Source organism: Phoca vitulina, unplaced genomic scaffold, assembly GCF_004348235.1.
Source record: "Phoca vitulina isolate PV1807 unplaced genomic scaffold, GSC_HSeal_1.0 scaffold12, whole genome shotgun sequence".
Lineage (NCBI taxonomy): Eukaryota > Metazoa > Chordata > Mammalia > Carnivora > Phocidae > Phoca > Phoca vitulina.
Genome location: NW_022589715.1, coordinates 4,499,995 through 4,527,160, shown reverse-complemented (window position 1 = coordinate 4,527,160; position 27,166 = coordinate 4,499,995). Strand labels below are relative to the sequence as shown.

General features: G+C 41.5%; 1 protein-coding gene and 1 non-coding gene across 2 annotated transcripts; both read right to left on the bottom strand.

Annotated features, from left to right (window-relative positions):
- Positions 1 to 528: 528 nt before the first annotated feature.
- On the bottom strand, positions 529 to 25,672 carry QPCT (glutaminyl-peptide cyclotransferase). The gene is made up of 7 exons (XM_032410315.1): positions 25,431 to 25,672; positions 17,365 to 17,511; positions 11,306 to 11,584; positions 5,922 to 6,098; positions 4,073 to 4,172; positions 2,585 to 2,701; positions 529 to 1,156 (listed from the first exon to the last, which is right to left on the bottom strand). Exons 1-7 carry the CDS (start codon positions 25,551 to 25,553, stop codon positions 1,011 to 1,013), a joined length of 1,089 nt encoding a protein of 362 aa, XP_032266206.1. The 5' UTR covers positions 25,554 to 25,672; the 3' UTR covers positions 529 to 1,010.
- LOC116636499 lies at positions 7,237 to 7,378 on the bottom strand. The gene has a single exon (XR_004300346.1). It is a non-coding gene; the product is annotated as a U4 spliceosomal RNA (small nuclear RNA).
- Positions 25,673 to 27,166: the final 1,494 nt, after the last annotated feature.

The following is a 27,166-nucleotide window of genomic DNA, read 5'->3' as shown; positions in this document are numbered from 1 at the left end:
AGTTTGATTATAATGCCGGGTTTTTTTTAACCTGAATTGAAAATATGTGAGGAAAAGCTAAAGAGTGAATGGCGATCCTGTTAGTATAATGAGTTTATAATTTTCTCCATTTTCAGTTTTTTCTTACTGACTATATTATTTTTACAATAAAGATGTTAAATTTATAAAACTCTATCAAAATCGAACTAAAAGGGTGCCTGGCTGGCTCAGTCAGTAGAGCATGCAACTCTTGATCTTGGGGTTGTAAGTTTGAGCCCCATGTTGGGTGTAGAGATTACTTAAAAATAAAATCTTTTATTCTTTTTTTTAAAGATTTTATTTATTTACTGAGAGAGAGTGAGAGCGAGAGCAAGAGTGAGAGAGAAAAGCAGACTCCCTGCTGATCAAGGAGCCCGACACAGGGCTCGATCCCAGGACCCTGAGATCTGACCTAAGCCAACCGACTGAGTCACCCAGGCACCCCAAAAATAAAATCTTTACAAATGAACTATAAATTATACAATTTTTCATTTATGTGTAAAAAAAGTTGGCATGGCATTTAATTCTGATTTAATTTTTATGAAATAAACCCTACAAAGATTTCTCAAAGAAATCTGAAGGTCCTCAAACTTCATCTCTGTTTTGTATTATAAGTGAGAGATTCTCAAGTAAAAAAAAAAAAAAAACATAAAACCAAGGCTACATATTGCACATCGCCATCATATCTAAGTACTATTTGGAAGACCATGACACTGTATCTATGAATCTGATTTAGTTTCATAGTTTCTTATCTATTTATTTTCTGCTTTCCTAACATTTTTCTTTCTTCATCTCTAGATGAAAATTAATGAGCAATTTAGGACATGATGTAAATCTAGGGATTTATTGATCACATATTCAAAGACACCTATAGAATGAATCTATAGGATGGAAGTTCCACATGACATTTGTCTGGAGTGAGATTATTTTAAGTTGTGCCTTGACGTCTGAATGTGAAACTAGATACAATTACCATAAACTAAGACAGAATATTACAAATGAAGGTACTCTAACACAAAGACTTGTAGGATTTTGTTTAGATTGTTAATGGCTGTTTCATCCAAATTTTCTTCGTTGTCATCCATGGTGTGCCAGACTTCAGGGAAAGGAAATGGGATCAGATGCAAAACTGGAACACCTAATAAGAAAGAACCAACTGGTAATTAAGTGCATGTTTCCACAGAGTAAAGTAGAAAGTATCGTTCTTCAAGCACAAGTCTGAGTGGGAGCTTGGTACCATATAAAGACAGCTGATAATTCAGCATTTTCTATGTACTTCCTTGTATCTTACCCTTTTACTCCAAAACCACTCATTCATTAAACAAATGTCTATTAATTCAGTAAATAATTATAAAGTGCCTACTACGTAACGGTTGCTATTTGAGATGTTGAGATTTCATCAGTGAAAAGGCAAAGCCCTACTCATACAGAGCTTACATTCCAGTAAAGAAAGAAACAAGTAAACAAATATAAAAGTAATTTTAGAGAATGATAAGCGTTCTAAAGAATAATAAAACAAGGCAGGGGAATAGAGAATGAGGGGCAGACAGCTCGACCAAGAAAGATGTATTTAAAGTCAGGGAAGACCTCTTTGAGAATCTCACATTTAGTTAGAGACATGCAACAAAGGAGAAAGCAGGCTAGGCAAAGATCTGGGGATGAGCATGCCAGGCAGCAGGATTAGTAAGTGCAAAGGTCCTGGGGTAGGAGTATGCTTGGCCTGCTTGAGGAACAGCAGGAGGACAATGTAGCTGGATCAGAGCAGTAATTAGAGAGAAAGGCAGGAGGAGATGTTGGTGAGGAACAGAGTCAGAAAAAGGAGGCATTTGTAGGTCATGGTAAAGACTTTGGGTCTTATTCAACATGATGGCAAGCCACCAGAGCTTTAAAACAGGGAAGAAACGTAATTTTTTTAAAGATTTTATTTCTTTATTTGTCAGAGAGGGAGGAAGGGAAAGAGAGAGAGAAAGCACAGCAGGGGGAGAGGCAGGCAGAGGAAAAAGCAGGATTCCCACTGAGCAGGGAGCCCGATGTGGGACTCAATCCAAGGACCCTGGGATCATGACCTGAGCCAAAGGCAGATGCTTAATGGACTGAGCCACCCAGGCCTCCGGAAGAAACATAATTTGATTTACATTTTTAAAAGATAACTCTAGCTTCTATGTAAAGAATAGGGAAGCAACAGCAAAAGCTAGAGACCAATTGGGAGGCTACTACAAGAGCCCTTGAGTTGATTTAGACTTCCACCATTGACATCAAGGGTATTGCTTCCCTATTAATCAAAAAACACCAGAGTTACACAAAATGTAAGACTATAATCTTACTCTATGAATAAGAAGGCAAGGTCAGTAAAATATGAGATTTTATGAATATGCTGGAATGGGGGTGGGGGCTTAAGGATTTGGAATGACTTTCATGAAAAAATAGAAGTCATGAGATGATTAGTGGATGATTTAATCTATCGAGTAATTAAATGTAATGGCTCCTCACCCTTCTAGATTGTTGCAAATACACAAAATACAGTAAGTAAAAAATGCATGTGTGCCCGCACATACACACACATTACCTCTTCTTAAAAATGGAATATGGTCATCCTGAATCACACCTCCATAACCATAATTCTGGAAATACCACCTCTCCGAAGAGTGATCCTCGAGCAAACCTAATCTGTGGAGTTCGTGTTCTGCAGATGACAATTAGACAGTAGATGATTATCAATTCTTATCTGAACAATGCTCAGAATGCAGAAGGAATTTGAAATCTCAGCACATGTGGCCATCACTTTTTAAACAATATGCAGCCATGAGCCCAACTACACCCCTGACAATAAGCATCTGGGCTGAACTTGGGTACATACATGGAGAGAAGAACCACACATGGGCTCTAGCTTTACACATAAGGACCTCCTTAGAGGTAGATAGTGAATAGGACAATGGAGAGATGGAGAATGAGAAAACCACAGGAAAAGGGGGGGGGGGAGGGACAGAGGTTTGCCTGAGACTCAGGTAAAAGTTTCTCTTATAATATTCTAGATTTGGATATTGGCAAATTCTGAACTCATGGCAAAAGTATGAATTGAGAGGGTAGTGTTTTTCCCCGCTGCTTAGAAAAAATACAATTCTTTCCCACTCCAGGAAGTATATGTAACTACTAAGGAATTCCTAGCCTGAAGTTTCTTGCCTCAAAAGCAGATCTTCTGGCCTGGATTTTATCATTTCTCATTAAAGATCTATCTCATTTTCATCTCCCCCTGATGCCAATTGGCTCTGTGTGTTTGTGTGTGTGTGTGTGTGTGTGTGTGTGTGTGTTACGAGGTAGGAAGGAGTAGTGCAAGTATGAAGGAAAGAAGTCGTTTCCCCTTTCCTTCTCCAAACACCACATCTCTCTCTCTTGAGCCATAGATATTTTGTTTCTTTGCCTGGCCTGGCTTGACCTGGTCCAGACTAGTCTACTGTCATTTAACTGACACCACACTGTCCCTTAAATGACTTTTGAAGGATCCTGGCTTTCTCTTACATTCCGATCTCTTACTTCCTTAGAAAATTGAGATGGTTATAGATTTAAAGGAAAATCATGTCTGAACAAGGTAGGAAATAGAAGATGACAAAGACAGGGATAAAAAAAGAATGAAAAATTAAAGAATGCCTTTTGGTATCATAAGGATCATAACAGTCATCAATAGCCAGCATGCTTTTCTGAGTGGAGTTTTCCCTAGACATGCATTCCATACACTGCACCCAGGACTCTGAGAAAATATTTTCAAACCATTGCTAGGGATATGCAAATATTAAATGTAGCCTTGTATGTTTCCAGTTCCAAATGCAGTCTCATGCAGGGAAATAAAGTGGGCCTACTGAAAAAGATAAATAGGAACAATAAACTAATCAGTAAAGCAAGAAAAAAAGCCAGCAAAGTATATTTTCAAATCATATATTTAAGTCATAGATTTTGAATTTTCTTTTTTTCTTTTTTTTTTTTTGTTATAAATTTAAAATTTTAAAATGTAGTGTTTGTCCATAGGAAGGAACTAAGTTGACTCTTCAGTGGTGCTTACCAATTGCTTCAAGTCTATCAAACCATCTGGCAGATTTGGGGAAAAAATTGAGAAATGTTGGGTTGGGAGCTCCAATTAAATCCAATAAGACCAATAAATCCTAAGAGAGAAAAAAAATTGTTTAATCCCTATCACCAAAATATATTTCACATTCATCAATGGAAAAAAACAGACAAAACTAACCACATTTTAACAATTAAGAATAATCCAGGGAGCTCTATAAATGAACAAAAGGTTTAATAACACTGTAAGCTGATTATTTTGAAGAACTTTTTTTTTTAAAGATTTTATTTATTTATTTGACAGAGAGAGACACAGTGAGAGAGGGAACACAAGAAGGGGGAGTGGGAGAGGGAGAAGCAGGCTTTCCCACTGAGCAGGGAGCCTGATGCGGGGCTCAATCCCAGGACCCTGGGATCATGACCTGAGTCATTAGGTCGCCTAATGACTGAACCATCCAGGTGCCCCCCTTTTTTTTTAAAGATTTTATTTATTTATTTGACAGAGAGAGACACAGTGAGAGAGGGAACACAAGCAGGCGGAGTAGAAGAGGGAGATATTTTGAAGAACTTTAAAAAAAATCTTGCTTATGCAATGTGGACAAATGGCAAAGTGTAGATTTTTTGTGTGTGTAACCCCAAAAGGATATCACTAAGGATAAATTAGAAAGAGGACATTTAGATAATATTTTATAGATCAAAAAAGAATACATTTACTTTTTATTTTCAGATGGGATTCCAAGCCTCTCTATTCCATTCTAATTAGTCCTTTTCTCCATAGTCTATAAATGTTACAGGTCCCTACAGGAAAGCACTTGGGTAGTAATTATTTATTCCTCAAAGCAGCATAAAGGAAACATTTCTTGACTTAGCCACTTGGGCCAAAGGACTGAATGAGGAGCCAACCATACTCCTTGGCCAATGAGCTGCCAAAAGACAACAAGGTGGAGAGAATGCCGGCATGATGTGTTAGGGCCACAGAGGACATATAGTGTGGCCATCTGGACTCACAGGGTAAAGGTCAGTGATCTGGCAAAGGAAAGGGATGCGTGGAGGGGGTTAGGAATAGGCTTTCAGTTCACAGGTAGGGTGAGGGTAGGGATGGATGAAGGCACAGGGATGAATGAAGTCTCAAGGGTAGCATGAGGTTCCAAGCTGGGGTTAGTGAGGATGTAAGACTGCGTGAAGGTCAAATATGGGAAAAGAAACAGAGTAGGGAGAGAATTCAAAGGTGAGGTGAGGGACTAGGGATGGAGTGTGGGCCCAGAAATGCGAATTAAAATGGAACCATGTGTTGCACCCAGTACTTGATAATAAGAGCAGGATTTTAAGGCAGCATCAGAAATGTTTCCATCCCTATGGCAACAATGTTAGACCAAAACACATCCGACACAATGTCACATACACACTCGGAGTCATTATAACACTTTGAGGACACCAAGGAAGTTCTTCACTCCCATCCCCTATACCATGTCTCACTCACACTCCAGTTCCCAAGACCCCAGCCTCCTCAGGCTTTATAGAGGCCTCAAAGAAGGGATTTGCTCTCACCATCTCTATACAGAACTAGGGAATGTGCTCCCATTGGACCGAACTGAATCTGATGTTTTCTTAATCTGATTTTTTTACATTATTTTAATTATGCTCAGTCAAACATAACTTCTAACCCACATTCATTCCTTTTAGTTCTGGGATTCCTCAAAAGCCCAATGCTTGCCAAGGAATGTTCTATAATAAACACTCTGCTCCAAGAATGCCGTGGCATTTTTAGGTCTTTAATTGGCGCTAGCTTTGGTTTCCTTTGAGGCAAAGCCTGCAACTGCAGCACCATGAGAATTCCCCAGACTCACCATGCCGTGCAGTTGGTTGGTGTCTTTCGCTCCAGGTGGGTGCGGGGTCGATGCCATCTTGGGAGCTAAGTGCCGAGACCCATACAGAGAATCACGAAGAGACCAATGAAGTAAAGCCTCTTCCCCATCAAAGAAAATTAGCTGCAGTGAGAGATCTGGCTTGGAGTCTGGAATATTCTGGTAAAAAAGAATCGTAAAAAGATAGCAAAAACACTGTGAGGGTTTAAAAAAACAGCATGGTTTCCTATTAACCCGGCAAAAAGACAGATAGGCCATGAAGAAAAGGAAGATACCAAAGCAGGTGAAAATTGCCAAAATGGATTTTGTACCACTTCACCTCCAAAAATCATCCCATTTCCCACAGTCTTCACCCATGTAAATTTCACTTTTCCCCACTCTCTCTGAATACAGAAGTTTTATATGTTTTCTAATTCCTTAGAGAAATTTGAAACTGTGAAACTGTCATTGTGGACAAGGTGATACACACCCAGTTTCCTTCCAGAAGGGTGTGTCGCCCCTGCCACCAGGAGAGCTGTCTTCAGGTCTTCAGCTGTTAGTTCTTTTAGGGACTGCCTCAGCCCTGGGGGGTGTCCTATATCCAATGACTGATCTAAGCAGGTCCCACAGGCTCTATAGGACCATTCCACCTCCAGAGCTCCCCAGGGTTGGCTGAGCCTATTGTTGAACCTGCATGGCGGATTGACTTCTCCCTCTGCCTAATCCCATTTCTCTCCCCTCCTTGCTGCAGCTGTTAAACCAGGGCTACTCCCTCAGAAAGGACCTAAATGCTAAACTCCACGTCAGTGTGCGTCCCGGGAAACACAACCTGAAACAACTGCAAATCTTCCTTCTTCCCACTTTATTTGAGTCTGTAATTTTTTCACTGAATCTAGGTTCAAGGATCTGCCTTAGGAATGCAACAGGGACTCAACGAATAATAATTACAGCCTCTCCTTTGAAGGAGTCTACACGTCAGTTGGGTCAGGAAAGATAAAACAAATATGTGAACAGGACAAAGTGTGCCAAGGGTCACAGATGCAACATAAAACTTTTCTGAGAATTGGATAGAATGAGAGGTCAATCTGAAACAAATAATACATTATATGTTAAAAAAAAGAAGAAGAAGATAGTAGGAAGGGGAAAATGAAGGGGGGGAAATCGGAGGGGGAGACGAACCATGAGAGGCTATGGACCCTGAGAAACAAACTGAGGGTTCTACAGGGGAGGGGGGGAGGGGGATGGATTAGCCTGGTGATGGGTATTAAGGAGGGCATGTATTGCATGGAGCACTGGGTGTTATATGCAAACAATGAATCGTGGAACACTACATCAAAAACTAATGATGTAATGTATGATGACTAAAATAATAAAATAAAATTTAAAAAAAATTTTTCAATTAGCAATAATTGCACCTCAGATAAACCTCATTGGCTACGATACTGCCACTGTGCAAAGCTAAATTAAAAAAAAAAAAGAATGAGAGGTCAAATCCTTGGGGTGTCAAGGAAGATATTATGAGTCAATATTTGAGCAGAACTTCGAAGGGCTACTAGGATTCCCATTTGATTTTATACTTTTCACTGTCGCCTCTCCTTTCACATGAGTCCTTCTGGTACCCTACCCTCCACAGTCCTCCAGCCCCACTGGAATCCCTGATCTATTGAATCCTTCACCTGTTCACAGTCCTTCAACCCCATGAAATCCTTCACTCCATATTCAGCTTAAATTCCACAATCATTCTAACCACTCCTTTGCATACATCCTCAACTCCCTGGCCTCTCTCTGCCTTGGTCAAGCTCACATGGCAAAAATACAACCTTTAGACCAACTTTCTGCCTACTTTATGCCTGCATGCAGCAGACCTGCCTGGAGAAAAATATACAACTATTCACTCTCTCCACCTCAGCACAGTACTGGGGATATGCTCCCATCAGACTGAACTGAATCTGAGATCTCCCTAATCTGTTATGGATATCATGTCATATCAGGTTCAAACCTCTCTAAGGATATTTATTTTTTTATTTTTTTAATCTCTAAGGATATTTAAAACAGTGTCCCTTAAGTTATCTCCTGCTCCTTGTGCTTTATTTCCTTTGAATTCATTTTTCAATTCATAGTGTTTTACTCCCTTTCTTTCATGCTGGAGACTCTCCTCAAATGTCTGGTCGTCCTCTGTGTTCATTCATATTAAAGAGTAACGTACCAGGGGCGCCTGGGTGGTTCAGTTGGTTGAGCATCCAACTCTTGATTTCAGCTCAGGTCATGATCTCAAGGTCGTGGGATTGAGCCCCATGTTGGGCTCTGTGCTCAGCAGGGAGTCTGCTTGAGATTTTCTACCTCTGCCCCTCTCCCCACCACTCTCTAAAAATAAATAAATAAATCTTTAAAAAAATAAAGAATAATGTACTAAAACACTGATTAGAGACACAGATTGGTTGGCTTCACTGCAGGGCAATCGGGTGCCCAGTTGGTATTTTTCTACATATCCCAGTGCTCTTTGTGCAGACTTACAAATGCTGCCCCCCGCCCCAGCCTCACTTCTACTTCCCTCACTTTCTCCACCAATTCCTGAGCCACTCCAGGATTTTGTCAGGGGACCACTGACTTTTCCATTTCCTCCTCACTCTGGGGAATGACTTCTCTCTACTCGAATATGTCATTTGCCATTTCTCCATTTACCTTCTGTCTTCATATTGTGGTTCCCATTAACACATGTTCCCTAGTTTCTTCAAAGATGGAATTTTCCTGATTGTTTTAGGGTGATTTCCTAAGATGGAAAAAAATGTCTTTATCATCCGAAAACTAAGTTATCTTTGTATGTTAATCATTGCAATTGTTTTAATATTGCTCCTTAATTAGACGACAAGAAAAGGATAATTTACTACACTCTGAGTCTCTCCATAACTCCTGACAGCATTAAGCACAGGATGTATTTGTCTGTACAATACATACGTATTCAGGTTTTAATAACTACTAAGTAAGTAAACAGATTTTCTCATCGGCAAAAGGTGTAAGGTACATACTTCAATGGAGACATGCTAAGTTTCCAGTTGTTTAAAGGGCCTTGACTGGTTCCAAAGTTCTAGCTCCAAACCAAAGAGCATAATAATGAAATACCAGAGCAGAATAAATTGCCTGGGACCAGAGACATTCCACTTATGCCCAGGGCAGAAGCAAAAGCAGGTAGCTTTCATACTTTGTAGGCTTAAGTGTTCAGGTGCCTCACTGAAATTTCAACAGCTGAGTGACTCCAGTGGTCAGTACAATGGTTTACTTGCTGTTCCAATCATTAAGACAAGAGTAGACTGTGTAGACAATGATCCTGAGTCCCGTGAGGCACCCTGCTCTTTTTGTTTTTTTCAGGATTAGCAGGAAAATAACTGTGGCCCTCGATTTCTGGTAACACAGTCTTGGAGCTGGGAAAATCTGTGTAGCCTGATTTGTGAAGGTCTTTCAGTCCTTCATGGTACTGTGATAAATGTCTAGTTGCCAGGGTCAACAAGTAGGTGAATTATCTGTGGTCTTTCCCCATCCAAGGCTAATGCCACAATAATAAGGTATAAAAACCCACCCCAAACTCAGGGGCTTAAAGCAGCACTCATGTGTCCTCCTGGGTCTGTAGATCAGCTGGGGGACAACTGATCTAGACTGGGTTTGGTTGGAGGAGCTCTGCCTCACCATGCCATCATTAAGGTTGGCTCTGCTCCACATGTCTTATCCTCCCCAGGGGATCAGCAGGCCAACCAGGGCATGCCCTTATGGCAAAGACACGAGAGATCAAGCCCCATTACACAAGCTCATCTCCAGTCTCTGTTTTTGTCACATCTACTAGCATCCCATTGGCCAAGACAATTAAACAACCAAGTCCAGAGTCAAGGAATGAGAACCTAGAACCTGCTACACTGGGAAGGCAAAAGATGGGAATGTCTAACTGTAATCTTACCACTGGAAGGTTGCACAGAGTTGGAGCCATAATCCAGTCTATTCTCCTGTCCTCTCCCACGTCACATTCCACTACCACCTACCCAATCCATGACAGCTGAAGAACTAAAACAACTCCTTAATACAAGTTTAGTTAAAATACGACTGGAAAAATGAATCTGGTACTCTTCACATTTCAATTAAAACTAGTCCTTTTTTTTTAATTGTCCACATCACTGCTACTTCTATGAGAAAGGATAATTAAGAGAATGCATGTGTATTTTTTAAAACGGGGATGTCCAACCAACAACTCATTCAGCCCTTTCTGTTTCTAGTCACTAAAAGCAGGTATGAACTACATAGAAAAAGGCAAAGGAGCTCACCCAGAGAAAACACACCCACCGTACAGACCATGCCTGTCACTTAAAGTCCTTGCCCTAGAATGCAAACAGGAAAAATTAAACTTTTATATCAGCTTCTGAACTCTCTCACCCAATTGCTGGGGAAAGGTACTAGTTGAAAGCAGAGCAGAGAATGAGACGAAGACATTATAGAAGGTTCAAGAAACAAAACAAAACAAAAAATGGTGAAAAGGATGCGGAGAGGTTACAAACAATTCTTGCTTTCTTCAAGTTCAGCATATCCAGCAAAAATAGATCCGATATCTCTATTACTTCCATTACAAGATAAACCTTTTACTTCTTTACCCCCATTGTAGCAAAGGCTGGCCCCTTCATAAAGCTCTGAGGGGGAAAAAGAGGTATTTGTTGCCTGCGAACCAAGATTTTTGTTTTTGCTTTGTTGTGTTTACTTGGTTATGGGTGATATCTGAACAAAATGTCTTCATCTAGCTTAGCACTTTTTTCCAATATACCCTTAAGAACAGGGACTGAAATAACATCTGAGAGTCCCAGAAGTATTTTGAACTGAGAACATAACAAAAGCTCTACTATGCTACATAAAATTGAGCCGAGATTCACAGATAATAACAATAATGCATTTCTGCTCCATGCTTTTCATCTTAATATGTCTGAATTACCCACTCTCAGCACCACTTTACAGCGGCCCCCTCCCCCAACTCAAGAGCCACATCTCTCAGATTAGAAGGTTGTGATGTTTCACGGCTACAGAAACAAGAAGAAAAAAACATACTTCTCATATATACACCTGTACCAAACGTCCACCTGCTTCATTTATGGCAAAGAAATGTGGCATTTCATTTAATATGTATGCCAAATTAAGCAATCAAGTGCCAGTGAATAAATTCACTTCCGTGTGTCATAGTGTAATCTTCCAATTAATATTCATTCAACCTCACATCGTTTTGCAACAAATTAGCACAAAATGTCCTGAAAGTCTACATTTCTAAATGGCCTTCTTACTGCCCCCCAAGAATTCTAGAATTCCCTCTGAGTTCTTCTAATGTCTTTTATCCCAAGAATCTACGAGGAGGAAACAAATACCTCCAAGGAAAGGAGTTGCTTGTCTAAGGCACGGGCAAGTTCCAGCATCATTGCGCATGGCACGGCTGAATCAGTGGCTCCCACAAACACCTGGTTGTCCCAAGGGTGAAAATACTTGGAGTCGTAGTGACAGGCGAGGACCAGGTGTCGCTTAGCACTGGGATTGAGGGTGCTGATGATATTTGAGAAAGACCGGTACCCGTAGGGTGTCTGGCTCAAGAAGGTGTCTACTTCCAAGACCCAGTCAGCTTGAAGTCTCTGAATTCTCTGCATGATGTGCTGATCAAAAGAAAAACCAAAATTTCAGATCTGGACAGTTTCCATTGGTTAACTATATAAATATATGTATTTTTTAATTTTATGTGATGCCTTTCAAGTTAAAAGCACAATACGTGGTTACAGAATTAATAGCAAGGATGATTAAAGGAAAAGTTATCCCTCTCCCTTTCCCCTAATCGTCACCCTGCAAAGCAATCCCAATCAATTGTTAGTATTAACCAATGTTAATAGTCTGATGTGTATCTTTCTCTTTTTTTAAGACTTTATTTGTTTATTTGAGAGAGAGAGAAAGAGAGTGAGGAGGGGCAGAGGGAGAGGGAGAAGCAGGCTCCCCACTGAGAAGGGAGCCTGACATCGGGGCTCAATCCCAGGACCCTGAGACCATGAGACCATGACCTGAGCTGAAGGCAGACGCTTAACCAACTGAGCCACCCAGGCGCCCCATTAGTCTGATGTATATCTTTCCACACTATTCTTATTGTTTATATGAACATATACTAGCACACAAACACGTAATTGGCGAAGGGGTACATGCTTTTATAGGAATAGAACCTACATTACACATTATTCTGCCCCTCGCTATTCTCATTTAACAATAAAGCAGGGTCATTTCTACATATCAGTAGAATTCAGTACGTATTAAAGTCCATTTGCAATATTTCAGGAGGCTAAGAAGGCATTTTGAGAAGTCAGATATACTAAGATCCTATAGGTCTCAACTCCTACCCTCAGCTCTTTGAGGGCAAGAACAGCAAATGGTAGCTGATAGGTTGCAGATGGAAAAGAAACACTGCTTCTGAGTCTGGCAGTGTCTTCCTGAAGAGTCTAGAATGTGTGGTGTGAGGAGCTATGGTGAGCTCACTGCTGTTCCCTTGTCCCTTCCCACCTCCATTTTCCCTTCACCTTATTTTTCTCAGTAGGTTTCATTTATTTTATTTTATGTTGAAGTATTGCATACATCTTTGTAAGTTTGCCTGAAAGGATTGGTTTAAAACATCAAATGAAAAATTAACCATCTCCAGAACTGGCAATTTGTTCCACAATTAACATCCAGTAGGGATGGACTTTGAGGTGATAAACAAATAACTCATAATAACTGGAAAAGAATGGAAGGGTTTTGTCATTTTTTTTTTTTGTTTTTTGGGGGGCTCCCTCCCTCCAAGGAATTACAAGATTTTCCAGCGTAGCCAACTCTTGTGTGGCCTGTCCTAACTAACGTGACATGACACAAAGGCAAAGGCTTTGGAAAAACTGTGGCAGGAAGCTTCCAGGAAAATAACTAAACCAGAGAGAGGACAGTGATTCTCCACTCAACACTGCAAAAGCCAAATAAACACAGTCCCCTCATTCTCACTCCCTGCTTTCTTTAGTGTGGTGGACTTTGGCGGAGTCCCTTACCTTTTTGATTTCAAGTTTACAAGTTCTTTTTTTAAGTAATAAAAAGGAAATGTTTCTAACCTTTTTGAAATCATCGTTCACATCTCATTCACTTTGTTTTCATCCACAATTCTTAACACTGGGCTTTGCTCACAGTAAGCTATCACTAAATATGGGCTGATTATAACTAATAAGTTAGTCTCAGTGGGAATACACAAAATTAGATGATATTAAACATTGGTAGTTTGAACAGAGAGAAATCACTGTGCACCTCAGATAAGCTTTCCACAGAATATGAAAATAGTTATTCCTCGACTTTAAGGAAAAGAAATTTTTTTCCATAAAAAGGGTCATCTTAAAAAAAAAAAAAAAGGCATATACTCCAGAACATCTGGTATCCAGATGCTGAACTACTCCAAAACCAATAGCAGCCTGTATGCTTACAAAAATGAATTGAGATTTAAAATATATATATATCTGTTAGCTTTGTTCAGCTAAGGTCTCACACACAAACTCATTTCTCAACTCCTAAACAGGTTGTGGACATAATTTCTGATACCTTATGTTGACACTAAAATCCACAAAAGCATCAGCAAATGCCCCCGGAAGAGTTCTCCCTGAAGCAAACTTTTTTATGCAGTAAAAATATTTAATTATCTTAGCAACGAATTTCTTTATAAACAATCGAATTGGCTCCATACTCTAATTAGGTCACCAATATCCCTTGCTGTGCTTTTGGCTTTCAGCCTTAATCTGCAAGTTCCCACTGCAATTCTCTAGAGTAGGCTCCCAAAATTACTGTTCTGCTCTCTAGAATGCCCGAAGCAGGGAGTGCTTCCTGAAGCCAGGTAGCAAGAACTCAGGCCCACCAAGAGTGCAAAATGTAGTTTAAGACATAGATTGTATTTTGGATTATTACTGATTTATTTTTTGGAGTGGAGAAAGGAGAAAAAGAAAGATGAAGAGAGATAGAGATGGATAGATACAGACAGAGAGAGATGCAGACAGAGATAGACAAACATTGCATAGAGCCAAAAAGGATACAAAGATAAAGGTAGAGACAAGGAGAGAGACAGAGAGTGAGAGAGGAAAAGAGAGAAAGATAGATATAAATAGGACACTCTACTTTCAGCATGGGGGGCAGGCCTGGGAATTTTAGGTTAACATTAGTGAATGATTCTGGGTCTAATTTAATTTCATTTAAATTCTCATTTCCAGGTTCCAAGAAACAATGATAGTAGTAGACCAGGTTTGTTTGTTTGGAGGAAGTAGATTCTACAGTATTTGCACAAAGTCTACAAACAGATCACTGTCAGGATGCTGAATTCTGCCACCGGGACTTCAGGGTACCTATTCCTTCTTGGACGGTATACATATAAGTCTCTCCGGCTCCACGCTGAACACTCTCCGCCCAAGATCCTTAACCCAGGGATATCCATACTTTCAGCTAAAGAAGCCCAGCTTCAGCTTCTCAGATGTACTGTTCATCTATAGGGGGTTTTAGCCCTGAGGTTTCTAGCTTGCCTCTTTTAGGCAAAGTTTCTGGCTTGCTCCTTAGTGAGATTTTATCATCCTGATTTTTAAACCATTTTTTATTCCCAGCTCAGAGATAAGTCACTGAAATACCCCAAAATTTCACTCAAACTATTTAGTTTACAAATAAAATCTCTCCTAAAAATATATATTCTAAAAATCCAATAGGTATCTTTAGGCTCATTGATCAGGGGCAATAAAAATGGAGACTATGGAGGGCGCCTGGGTGGCTCAGTTGGTTAAGTATCCGACTCTTGATTTCGGCTCAGGGTTGTGAGATCGAGCCCCCGCACTGGGCTCTGCACTCAGCGTGGAGTCTACTTGGGATTCTCTCTTTTTCCTCTCCCTTTGCCCCCCCCCCCTTAAAAAAATAAAGACTACGGGACATTGTTCCCATATTATTCTCTGAAAAAGAATCTATAGCAAAGCATATCTTTATTGATAGCTGCAAAGGTCAACACAATAATCAACTTTATACCAAGTCCACGTATCTTCAGATTTGAGAGTCTTCTCTAGTTATAAACCCGAAACTCTATAAATGATAAAACATCTGATCAGGTGCTCAAAAAAGTCTCAGGAAAAAAAGTAGATTTTCCACCATTCGTATTTGAACTTAGTTCTGAGTGACAGGTACTGATCCTGGTCAAATTGAATCCATTAGCATAATTCCCTCATCATAACCTAAATATCATGTACCTCATCTTCTAAAGTGGAAACATTTTATCTTTCACAGCTTAGGGGACAGCTCTCTAAAAATTCATGGTGATTTTCTTCTCAAAAAATTACAAAATTGAATCTCTCAAGTGACATTTCTATCATAACCATCCTGTTCAGATTACTGCCACATGAGCTAGAAAATGCATAAGCAGCCCAGCAAACAGGTCCCAGCACATTCCAAAATACTGTCAATAAACTTCTCATTTGCCTCCACCCCGTACGGCGTGGAAAGTGTCATGGGTTCAGTCAATTTAATGTATTTTTTAATCACAACAGTGTCTATGTGTATTATTCATGCTATATATTCTGTTGAAAGCTAAATACATATCCAAATAGCAATATTTGTTGAGTTTATGGATTTCTAAAGCCCACAGGCAAGGACCCTCAGGTCTGAAGTATTCATAAATGTTTCTGGGTATATAGAGTCTTCTGATCAAATGGTATGGGGAAATGAAAAAAGTCGAATTGAATGAGTGAATCTATAGACCTAATTTTTTTTTTCTAATGAGGAACTGAGGATTTTGGAAAGCACCCATAAGCATCTTGAGCTTCCTTTAAGAAAATGCTCGGGAGCTAAGGCCCAGGGAATATCACTGAAATGAATGGTATGTGTCTCACTCTCCAACTCAGGCAAGAGAAGATCCAAAGCTGGAGACTGTGAACACACACTCCAGAGTTCGTTCCTCCTAGCCGCTGCTCTTTAGTGATAGTGAAGTCAAGCAGACTTGGATCCAAATTCTGGTCTCATCACTACTATGTGTATAACTCTGAAAAAGTTAACTCATATACCTAAATCTCATGCCTTTTCAATCTGTAGCACTATGATAATAATAGTACCCACATGACAGCATTGTTGTGTGAGGACCGAATGAGAAAATCCATGCAAAGAACTCCATAAAGTGCTTGATAAAAAAAAACAGTGCTCCATGAAAGTCAGCCATCATCATTATTATTCCTTGCTCTGCCTAAAGGTTAGAAAGAACTAAGGTGCTCTTTGGGTCTCCACTGTCTAATTCCTTAGGAGAAACAGGTGCCGTTTGGAAGACAGGAGCCTAATGGAGCAACAACAATGGCTATCTAGGCTAGACACGAAAGGCAGGAGCCATATACTGGGCACAAAAGGATGAGCCCAACAGCTGTGTTGCTGGATCTTGCAGGTGTCACTCTAGCACAGAAGTGGGTGCCAAGGTCTTTTGCCTGGAGAATTAGGCAGGTGGAGTACTCTCAGAGGAGGATTTGAGGGGCAAGTCACTCCCCATTCTTTCTCGAGCTGCCCCTTGAAATGGGGCTATTTTGAAAAAAACATTCCTAGGTAGGATATCAGATCACTTCAGACTGGCACTAAGGAGGCAGAGACATTCAAGGTCTAGCCCAGCTATGGTTTAATTTACTCTCTATAGCAGCGTCTTTCAAACTGCAATGGTAAAAATCAGTGGATCTTGAAATCAGTTTACTGGGTCGTGACCAGCATTAAAAAACAAAATAAAACCAAACAGCTAGTAAAGTAGAATTAACAATATCAGAGTCAATCACAGGTAACACAGGTAGGAAGAGTGCCGATTTTTTTTCATGAGACTTTTGTGTCATTTAAATCTATTTTTATGTTTGTGTGTATAAAATGTAATTTTTAAAAAATTTTTTACTATTTTTTTTAACAAGGGTTAGAGCCAGAAATTTCAGAAGCACCACACTGGTACAAATAGCTTATCACTGATCTCAACTTTCCCTCCAGGGAGAATACAATTTCCCACGAGGAATGAAGGCCCTGATAGGACAGTAACTCACCCTTGGCACAGAATTTTCAGGCAAGAACCTCCTAGGGCTGTTTAGGGGGGTGGTTAGGGTCCAAGAAAAGGTAGTTGGGTGCCTAGGGATGTGTTATAGAAATGACCAGGAGTTGAATACTTAGTACATTATCTCCTACTGTACCCCGACAGAGATTGCACACATAAATTGATTTAGATTAACATGTAGCACTCAGAACAGGCATTCACTCTCAGTTGTTTGGTTGTCTGGGTTGCTTATTTTGGTGAATAATAAGATGAGATGACAGATCTGAGTATCAGACAACTCAGAACTTGGGACATGTGTCATATCTCTCGTGTGAAAGCAAAGTGTTCAACAACCTTCACGTTCGTGGGCTGCATCCTTACCTGGCGAGCAGCATAGCTTCCAGGGGATCCGGGATAGCGCTCTATCAGCAACGGTTGTAAGTCGTTTTTCCACATTTCAGAAATATTGGTGCCTTCTGCAACTTGTCGAAGAGACGATGAGTTCAAAATGGCTGGTTGGTGATAATACTGAGGATTGAATAACATCATTTAACTGGCTATCATTTCATAAAATGGTCAAGATTTAACCCGGAGACATTTGCAGCAGAGAACTATTTCCTTTGAACGTCAGACTGAAAAGATAGCTCTTATGTCATAAAGCAAATTAAACTACTCAACTCTAAAACTGGCCCCTCAGATCTAGAAAGTTACACTGTTTTGGCAGCTTATTTTAAAAACAAAATGAATATAATGTGTTGAACCTGAGAATTAGTATTTGGCACTTCCTGTGTAACTTTTAATCATTTTAGTACAAGTGCTTTGTAAAACTAAGATTTAAAATATCAATTATTGATCTCCCATTCTTAAGAAAACCCAACATTTACAAAACTGCAGCCAACGGAACAATTATACTTTGTTAGCACAATGGCTTTATAATAGGCAATGTGGCATTCTAGAAGAAGCACTGTCTTAGAGTGTCTGGCTGTCGTTTATAGGTTGTATGACTTTGGGTAGGTCCCTTAACTTCTCATTCCCCTCAAAAAAACTAATAAAGGAATTTGAGCTACGTCTTCACTGTCCAATATGGTTGCCACTAGCCACATATGACCACTAAGCTCTTGAAATGTAGCTAGTTGAATTGTAATATTCACATTAGATTTCAAAGACTTTGAATAATAAAAAAAAAGAAAAAATATCCCATTAATAAGTTTTATGGTGATTACATATTTAAATTTCATATATTGAGTTACATAAAACATATTATTAAAATTAATTTCACCTATTGCTTTTTACTTTTTTAATGTAGCTACTAGAAAACCTAAAATTACATACATGCTTCTCATCATATAATTTTATTGGACAGCTCTAAACTAGATGATCATTGAAATTCCTTGCAGCCAGAGTTTGATGATTCTATAACCCACTAGATAGTACACTTTTTACCTTCAGTAAAATTATTTTAAAATTCTATTAACACTCACACTCTTAGGAACATTTACCTATTAGCTGAGTTAACCTTAACTTAAAGAGCTAAATAAACATAAAAATCAAATTTGTATTTTGTTTTGTTTTTTTTAAAGATTTTATTTATTTATTTGAGAGAGAGAATGAGAGACAGAGAGAGAGCACACGAGAGGGGGGAGGGTCAGAGGGAGAAGCAGACTCCCCGCTGAACAGGGAGCCCGATGCGGGACTCAATCCCGGGACTCCAGGATCATGACCTGAGCAAAAGGCAGTTGCTTAACCAACTGAGCCACCCAGGCGCCCCAAATTTGTATTTTGGATATGACTTTATACATGCTGTATTTTCTTGTGATTAATCATTCATTCATTGCATGTTTATCAGACACTCAGTGTTGGAAGGTGTTAACTCTTCCCACAGGGAAGTGCGTGATGATCAGCTGATTTCTTCCCTAAGGGGAATGATGAAGGTAATATAAGGATAGTAAGTTCTTTGGAATGCAAAACAGAAGCTGGAGGAGCCCTGTCTACTTCCCAGCTCTTCCCAGCACCCGTGTTGGTGCTGTATCTCAGTAATCACATAAGTATTTTCACTCCATGTGGCTAGTGAGAAACTGTGGAATTAAAGAATGCTAACTGCCCAATGACTTACACTCATCTACCTTTTGCTATGTCTCAACGTTACTCTCTGGGGTGATCATGCAAAGAGCATGGGCTGTGGGTACAGACACACACTCTCAACTCAGCCCCCCACCACTCACTAGCTGTAACTCTGGGAGGTTACTTAACCTCCTTAAGGCTCAATTTCCTCATCTGTAAAATGGAGGCAATATCACCTACTTCCTAGAGTAATTATAATTAAGTGAGCTAATAGATGTAAGCTGTCATAGTAAACATTCAACAAGTTGTCATTCTGTTACCTTCTATCAAATACAAAAGAGGTATAGAATTTAGAGCTGAAAAGACGACTTAGAGATGATCTAGTCCAACCTCCTGGATTTATGTCAGTGGAAACTGAGGTTCATAGAGACCAGATGATTTTCCCAAGGTGGTAGGAGAGCTCCAGGTAAGTCAATGAAAATATCTGGATTTCGTGGATTCCCAGTCCCGTGCCCTTCTGCTCTGTCTCCCTGCCTCTCTGCCTCACTACCCTGGAGGTAATCCCAAATATGGATGCTGTGCTGAACCTCTTAAGGTTTGTCTTTGTTTACTGATAATATATTTTTAAATATATTTCCTGCATAAATTTGTCGCAGCAGCCTTTAAATTCCTTGCTACATTCAGGATCTCAGTCCTTAAGTTAGCTCTCAAACAGCACTTTGAGAAGAAAGCTGACTCTAACAGACAAAACAACAGAAATGTGAAAAGGACAAAGAAGGAACTGGAGGCAAGAAGTGGGATGACATCTATGGTTAATTACTACTTAAGCAGGTCGACAGGAACCTGTCTGGTCTTTCCTACTGCCTCACCGCCCCCAGGCAGGGCCACTCACCCCAGCTCACCATGCTTCAGTCGCCCTGGCCTCCTTCCCGGTCCCCAAGCAGTGGGAGACTGCCCTGTCACAGCATTTGCACCTGCGGTGACTTCCAGCTTGCAGGCTTTTTCCTCCCTTTTCACCTGACTCTCCTGCTTACTCAGGTTATGACTTGGAGACCACTTTCCTGTGTGTTGAGTTGTTTAACATCTGATTTCGAGGGCAAGGACTGTCTTTATATCCTAGTCCCCTCCTGCATCCACATGGCACCCCGGGGCATACTGAGTACTCAGTCAATGTTGGGTGTGGTCATCAAATAAGGAATTGACAGATGAAAGGTCTCTCTGAAATTGTCTTCACTAAGCCTGTGTCTACATAATAATAAAGTAAAATGAGCATTAAAAATATCAAATCAGTTAAATGTACAAGCAGTTATAAAGACAGGAGAAACGAGAAGCTACCTGCTGCAAAGGGCTAGAAAGGGCTGTGATTCAATTTTGGTGTCTTTGCTCTCTTTTAACGTCTCTGTGACAACCAAGACCTGTTGTGTCAGGAAGGCTGTCTGACCAGTGACTCCTTTTCTGTTTAGTGTCCATTACTCCATCCCAGAGCCTACCTGGATCCTGTGAACCAGGTCCTTCACTGCATGTCCACGGTGGGAGGAAATCAAGCTCATGTTTAAACAGGCAATTTATGGCAATGTATGAAAGAGTTCTTAAGAGATTTAATAAAAAACAGGAATAAGATAAATAACCCTCCAGCACTGCTAGCTGTAACAGATACAGTAGATGAAATATAGTTGAGAAATAGCACCAAAAAACTGCTTGGTGGAAGAATGAAGGGTAAGTGCCGCAGACAGGCCCATTGATTGATGCTTCTCAATACCCAGAGTTACATGTGTTACTCCTCAATCTCCTGGGCTCAACCATTTAATTAACTTCATTCAGTAAAGAACCCCCCTCTCCTTGCCCTCCTGGAAGGAAAGATGCTCCCGTGAAACCATACAAATAAAAGTTTCCCAGTCAGTGAAGGACAGAGAAGGGGAAACCACCACACTCCGTTAATTATTTAAGCTTTCCTTTTTCATCAAAGCCTTGTACAGAAAAGCACTGGACTCTTCCAACCAAAATGGTGCCCATTCAGCTTTCATGGAGCCTCACTCTCAGAACCCAGTAAATATAAAAGTCTATGTGGAGATAAGAGGAAGGAGTGAGAGGAGAAACCTGGAAAGAAAGTGTGGGCTGGACATGAGGAAAGTAAATGAGGCAAAAACAGTGTTCAGCCCAGTGTTAAATGCAAACCCCAAGTTAGTCTAGGCTTATTTCACTTTAAAGGCACATAGACAAGTTTCTTTGGTATAGGCATTCTCAGAGGAACGAGTCTCTATTACAGCCCCTGCCTTGTCTTTTCAGCCAGGCAGAAAGGACAGTAAGTCTGCTTTGGGTGACAAGAATCTTTGAGCTAGAGAAGTGTGAACCAGATATCCTGAAACATCTCCTCTAGACTAATCACATGGTGCCAGGCCAAAGAGGGGTTTAATTACATAATTTGTAGAGTTGGCCCCACTTGCAAGGGGATTTGAGGTCCCATGCCATTGAATTAAAGGGAGATCATTATAGAAGTCCAGCAATTTCAATTCCAGTTCTCATCCCATATGAGTGTCTCCCAGACAGCACTCAGATTCACTCCTGTGTGTACTGGTAGATTCAACCCAGCCAGCATTTACAGAAATCCTTCCAGTGTGTCCGATTCCTCCGACATGACAAATGCAGTTGTGGAAAAGTTGAGAACTGAATAAGATAAAGTTCTGTCTTCTTTCAATGCAAGGAGTCCTCTACCTAAAAGAAAAGCACTGTAGGCTTTGAACCGACAATTCAGAGTCAAATCCCAGGTCCCTGACTTACTGGCTGTGACTAGGAAAGGCTTAATGATCTGTAAGGACGTCATAGTACTTACTCGCCAGGTGGTAGAAGCTCAAAAATGGCACATTTTGTCTTTCTCCCCCCACCAATGTCCCGCCTACCACTGCCCTCCTCGTGCCTGCCTTGGAGTCTCCATTGCTGTTTCCCTAAGAATCATGGCAGGTAAAACAGTGAATGGTTAAGGACTTTAAAACCATGGAAGAGGGGAACCCTAAAAACTTTCAGAATATGTGTAACTCCAGAAGCAGAACAATGGGCAGTGCTGAAGACAGCAGTAACAGCGTGCAGATATGATCCCAGAGAGGGACCCCCAGGGGAGGCCAACCCTCCCGTATACAGTTCCTCTGTTCAAAAAATCTGCCCCTCCACATCCAATATTACTTGAGATGTTCACCTTTGTTATAATAAAGGAAAATTCTACCAATTAAAATACATTGGTTCCCAACTTTATGACAGAGCAAGTTTGGAAACAACCTAAATATCCAACAATAAGAGGATAAATTATAGAATATGAATGATTTTGCAATCATCAAGTGATGATTTCAGTGAATTTTACTGGCTCAAGGAGATACTCATAATTTTAAGTGACTTAATAAAATATAAAACCATATATGCAGCGTAATCTCTAGTATGAAAGAAGTATTTGTGTGTGTTATTTTAAAAATAAACAATTAGTCTTTATTGAGCATTTACTATAGGGCAGCAAGGTGCTAAATGCTTTACATGGATAGCTCTATTCTCATAAAAACCTACAAGATTGGTATAATTGTTATCCATTTCCATAAATAAAAATACACATCATACATACACATGTGTATGTGTGTGCATATGAATATGATATATATATATATATATGTATAGAAAGAAAGAGGGAAGGAGGGAGAGAGAGAAAGAGAAAGAGACTAGGAATAAAAATACCAAAATGGTTAACAGCAATTATCTCTGAATGTGGGATTCTGGGTGACAATAGTTTTCTTTTACTTTTCTGTATTTTCCTAATTTTCTAAAATAAGCATGCTAACTTTATAATTGGGAGATTTCAATAGAAGCCATACTTTTTAACTAATAGCTTCCTTTAAAAAAAATATGCAAACTTCCTAACAGTCATCAGTCTTTCACACCTAAGAGAGGACTGATTTAATGAGATTCCTTTTAATAGCCAGTTGACAAGGTTGTACCAAAAGAATGGATCTGTACCAAAGAAACAGGGTTGAGGATCAAAGTTGGGACAGGATTCCGGAGAAGTAGTTTGGGAATATGGTCAACCCCCAGAATAATAACCTTTAAGCTCCAGGAGGGAGATCAGGAAAGGGGGGAAATAGGAGAGAAGTTTCCAGAAACAAACTATTTTGGAATTCTATTTAGGGTCCACTATAACCCAGAAAAAGGGAAATAAGCTCTTCCTCTGGCCCCCCAACCTTCCACCAGTCCCACCCTCCTTCACTAACTGAACAGTTTTCTACACCATCAGCCAGGACTCATTTACTTTGGAGAAGAGAGTGGAAGAAGACAGAGGAAAGCTCTTCAGTTCACCGGTGTAGGAGTGGTCAGCTGTCCTCACCTGTAAATTGGGGATGAATCTCCCCTCCCCCCAGGGGCACTGTGAGGTTCAAGTGAGATGATTATATATAAGAGTCCTGGTGCTCAGATGCCAATGTGCCTCTAAATACACGCCCGTAGGCCACCCTGAGAATCTAACCATTTACATTATTGTTTCTATGGGAAAATGTCTGCAGATTTCAAGTAACCAAATCATAGTCCTCTGAACTCAACCATCAAGTAGTTTTTACATTCTAGATGCCACTGAAAGAGACACACCTTTAGTTCAAAGCAAAGAAAACAGATTTCAGAATCAATGTTTTCTTTACTAAACCTCACCTTTTGGCAGACCAGTGTACCTCAATGACTAAAATAATTAAATGCCGTATATAGCAGGAAGGCGTGTATTTTAGTATGGACCAATTCATTTCTCAGGCTGACACTGTACCAGCCACCTGCAGGGCTTTATGTAGGCCTACAGAATACAGGAGGAGGGGACCAGAAATTGGGAATTGTCATGGCTGATTTTGCCATTCGCTTCATTTGCTTACGGCGTTTGAAAGCATCCAGCTTTCTAGTAGAACAGTGATTAGAAGCTTCTTAAAATAAATATAAAAGGGATTCAGGCTTTAAAAGACTTTTCTCCAAAGTTAAATTCTCATTAGTTCAAAACGTGTCCAGAATCCAACACCTCCCACCTACAAATGCATCTTGCCTACAAATGATTCCTAAAGAACAGCTCATTCAAACAGTTCCCATCTTACTTATTCACCCATTTAGATGAATCAGAAAGACACATTTGGTGTGGCTCCATATTCTGGTTATTAGTGCCCCCTTCCCAATTTCTGACCAGGAAGGTACTCAGGGTGAAGTGGAGAAGAAAAGGATTTAAGTATGGGACTCAACGTCCCTTAAAGGACGTTACTCCTACTGAACGCCCATGGAAAGTTTTTCTTCTAATGCAGTTATTCTTGAGTTGCCTTCCCACATCCTCTCCAGGGTCCCTGTGGCTGGTGGTCTCCATGTGTAAGCGGGGGCACGTTGTGCCGTCTAAACGGTGAAGCAAAGGAAACAACACAGAGAACTGAAGTGGGCTATTCATATACACATGCGGGTGGTTGCGTACAAGTCTGCATGTGACCCAGACAGGGCCGGTGCATTCACCAGTGTGCCCTGTTTTCCCACCGTGTGAGGAAATACAAGCATACCGTAAGCATTTAAAAGATCTGTTCCACAACACTGTCAAAGTTTACAACCCTTTACTGCTTTTCTTAGTATTTTTAAAAGCATACCGTTTTACTCCAATACCATTAACGTATGCATAATTCCCTAGCAATGTCCTGATTTCAAAACTGAGAAAAAGGAAATAACTTTGAACCTATTTACTTCACACAGAGGAAACTTGCAACCTAAGTTCTTTATATGAATTTCCACCTACAACTAGATCTATCGCTCTGACAACTGCATTTATTCTCTTTTAAGAAAAAATATATTTTTTTTAAAGTGAAGCTGGTCTCCAGTTAGAGCAGCTGCGCTTAAAAACCTAAAACAAACGGTAACACACATCTGTCCGGAGACTGCATGGAAACTCCAACGTCCCAAGGGCGTCCGCGGATGCCGCGGTGGGGGAGCGCTGAGCACACCCACGGCGCGCCCGGCACCCCCGCGGCCGCCAAGCGCCGCGACCGCCGGCCTCCGGGGTCCCGAGTGGGCGGCGGCGCGGCGAAGCGCCCCCACCTCCGCGCTCGGCCGCCGCCGGCTAGACACACTTCCTGTGCCTATCGCTACCCGCATCAGACCGCAGCCGAGGGGAGGCTGGTGACATCACTCTGCTCCCGTGGCGTCTCCAAAGCAGCCCCGGGGCCAGTGAGGCACCCCGACGAGGACGCAGAGCCCCGATTCCTCCGGGTGCCCTTTGCGGGCACGGCTGCCTGGGCCGGCGAGCGCGGCTCTGCGCGCCTCCCACCCTGCCAAGGTGGGCTCTCCCGACCCCGGGTGCCCGCACGCCGCACCAGCCGCGCAGGTACAGTCACGCAGCGGCAGCCGCTCACCTTCTCCTGGATCCAGTCCGCCGAGCCTCGGTGTCTGACCCCCTGGGCCGCCAGGGGCAGGGCGGCCACCAGCAGCAGCAGGTGGAGGGTGTCCATGACGCGCCGGTCCCCGCCGCCTGCCATCTCCGAGACTGTCTGCGCGCCGGCTCCTCTGGCCGCCAGCGGTCACGAGCCCGGGAACGCGCGTCCTTCGCCGTCCCCCTTCTCCACCCTTGGGTCGACTGCGCCCGCCTCCCCATCGCCTCCGGGTCCCCTCCCCACTGCGCTGCGCAGGCCGAGGACGCAGCTCTCCTCCGCCCACCCTCGACCTTCGCACCCCGGGGGGCTGGGCTGTCCTGGGAGGCAGAAGCTTCGGAACGGAGGGACGGGAGCGGGCCACTTCCTTGTCCTGGAGAGGAGAGACAGGGAAGAGGCATTTTTTATGATCCCCAGGGCCGTGTAACTGGGAATTAATTGAAAGGGAGGAGAGAGAGTTCATCAGACCCTGTGTGGTTATGAAGTGTTTTCTCACAGGGAATCGACGTTTACTGAATACGTCTGTACCAGGCCCTGTCCTAGGTACCTGGGTCCTCTGATGTCCCTTCTGTAATCTTCATAACCACGTGGGGTAGGTATTAACCCCACTTTACAGACGAGCAAACTGAGACTCCCCCTGCACAAAGCCTGAACTAGAAACCCTCAAAGTATTTCCTTTATAACAGCCCAGCATATCTCTTCTTTTTCTCACACATAATTGCCTTGCCTGCCGTATGCACATCATCATACTCCCCAACCGCGAGGGATGGTCGAAGTGATTATCTGAAAATGTTTGCAGTGGCTCTTTAGATAGTCCTCTTCTCCAGTGCATACCTCCCAAAAGAAAACCTAAGCACAATTGTATTTACTTTGTAACATCGAAGATCAGTGTTATCAAGATAATCCTAGAAAAAAATACAACAATATCTCAATCTTGTCTGTAGGTATGTGGTCACATACCTCAATTACCTCACCATCCTCTTTTTCTTCCGGACAGTGAGGATCAGGGTGTGGTCTGCCTGAGTCATCTCCTAGTAACATATAGATCCCAGAAAAATCAAAGCAAGGAAACTGAAACAGACTTATTTCCCAGAGATGGAAGGTCTGAAGGTAATGGAGTTGGCCAGAAGACTCACCCACTCTGTCTCCTAAACTCTTAAGAGTGAGTTTCAAAGACAGGGCAGGCCTGGGAATCCACTGTTCTGCCCTCCTCTGGAGCTACGGGGGAAGACAGGATGGAGTTCCTACTTTCCTGTTTATGTTCAAAATTACTAATCCTATTCATGTCTCAGAATTCTGAGTGACAATTAAAATCTTCAGGCTTAAAATTAAATTCTTTCTTACCTTCAGGGGCAGTTCTTTTAATAATCAGACCACTTCAGAACTTTCTATTAGTATAATATTGAGAACAAAACCATTGCCACATCTCCCAGTATGTTTCCTCTCTTGCTGCTTAAGCCAACCTTGAAATAGTGGATTTCCTGAGTGGCTGGGGAAGAAACCACCTAATTGTTTTTCTTACCCTGTTACCTTTTTATCTTTCCACAATAGGATTCCTGTAAGAAAGGAAAGGTAGGGGGGCGCCTGGGTGGCTCAGTCGTTGGGTATCTGCCTTCGGCTCAGGTCATGATCCCAGGGTCCTGGGATGGAGCCCCACATCGGGCTTCCTGCTCAGCGGGAAGCCTGCTTCTCCCTCTCCCACTCCCCTTGCTTGTGCTCCT

Excerpts from the sequence above, each read along its gene's own strand:
- QPCT (XM_032410315.1), bottom strand. The coding sequence starts at position 25,553 with ATGGCAGGCGGCGGGGACCGGCGCGTCATGGACACCCTCCACCTGCTG. Across the intron at positions 6,099-11,305 it reads AGCAACTCCTTTCCTTGGAG|AATATTCCAGACTCCAAGCC; the intron begins GTATTTGTTTCC and ends CTTTTTTACCAG. Across the intron at positions 1,157-2,584 it reads TATTCCATTTTTAAGAAGAG|GTGTTCCAGTTTTGCATCTG; the intron begins GTAATGTGTGTG and ends CTTTCTTATTAG.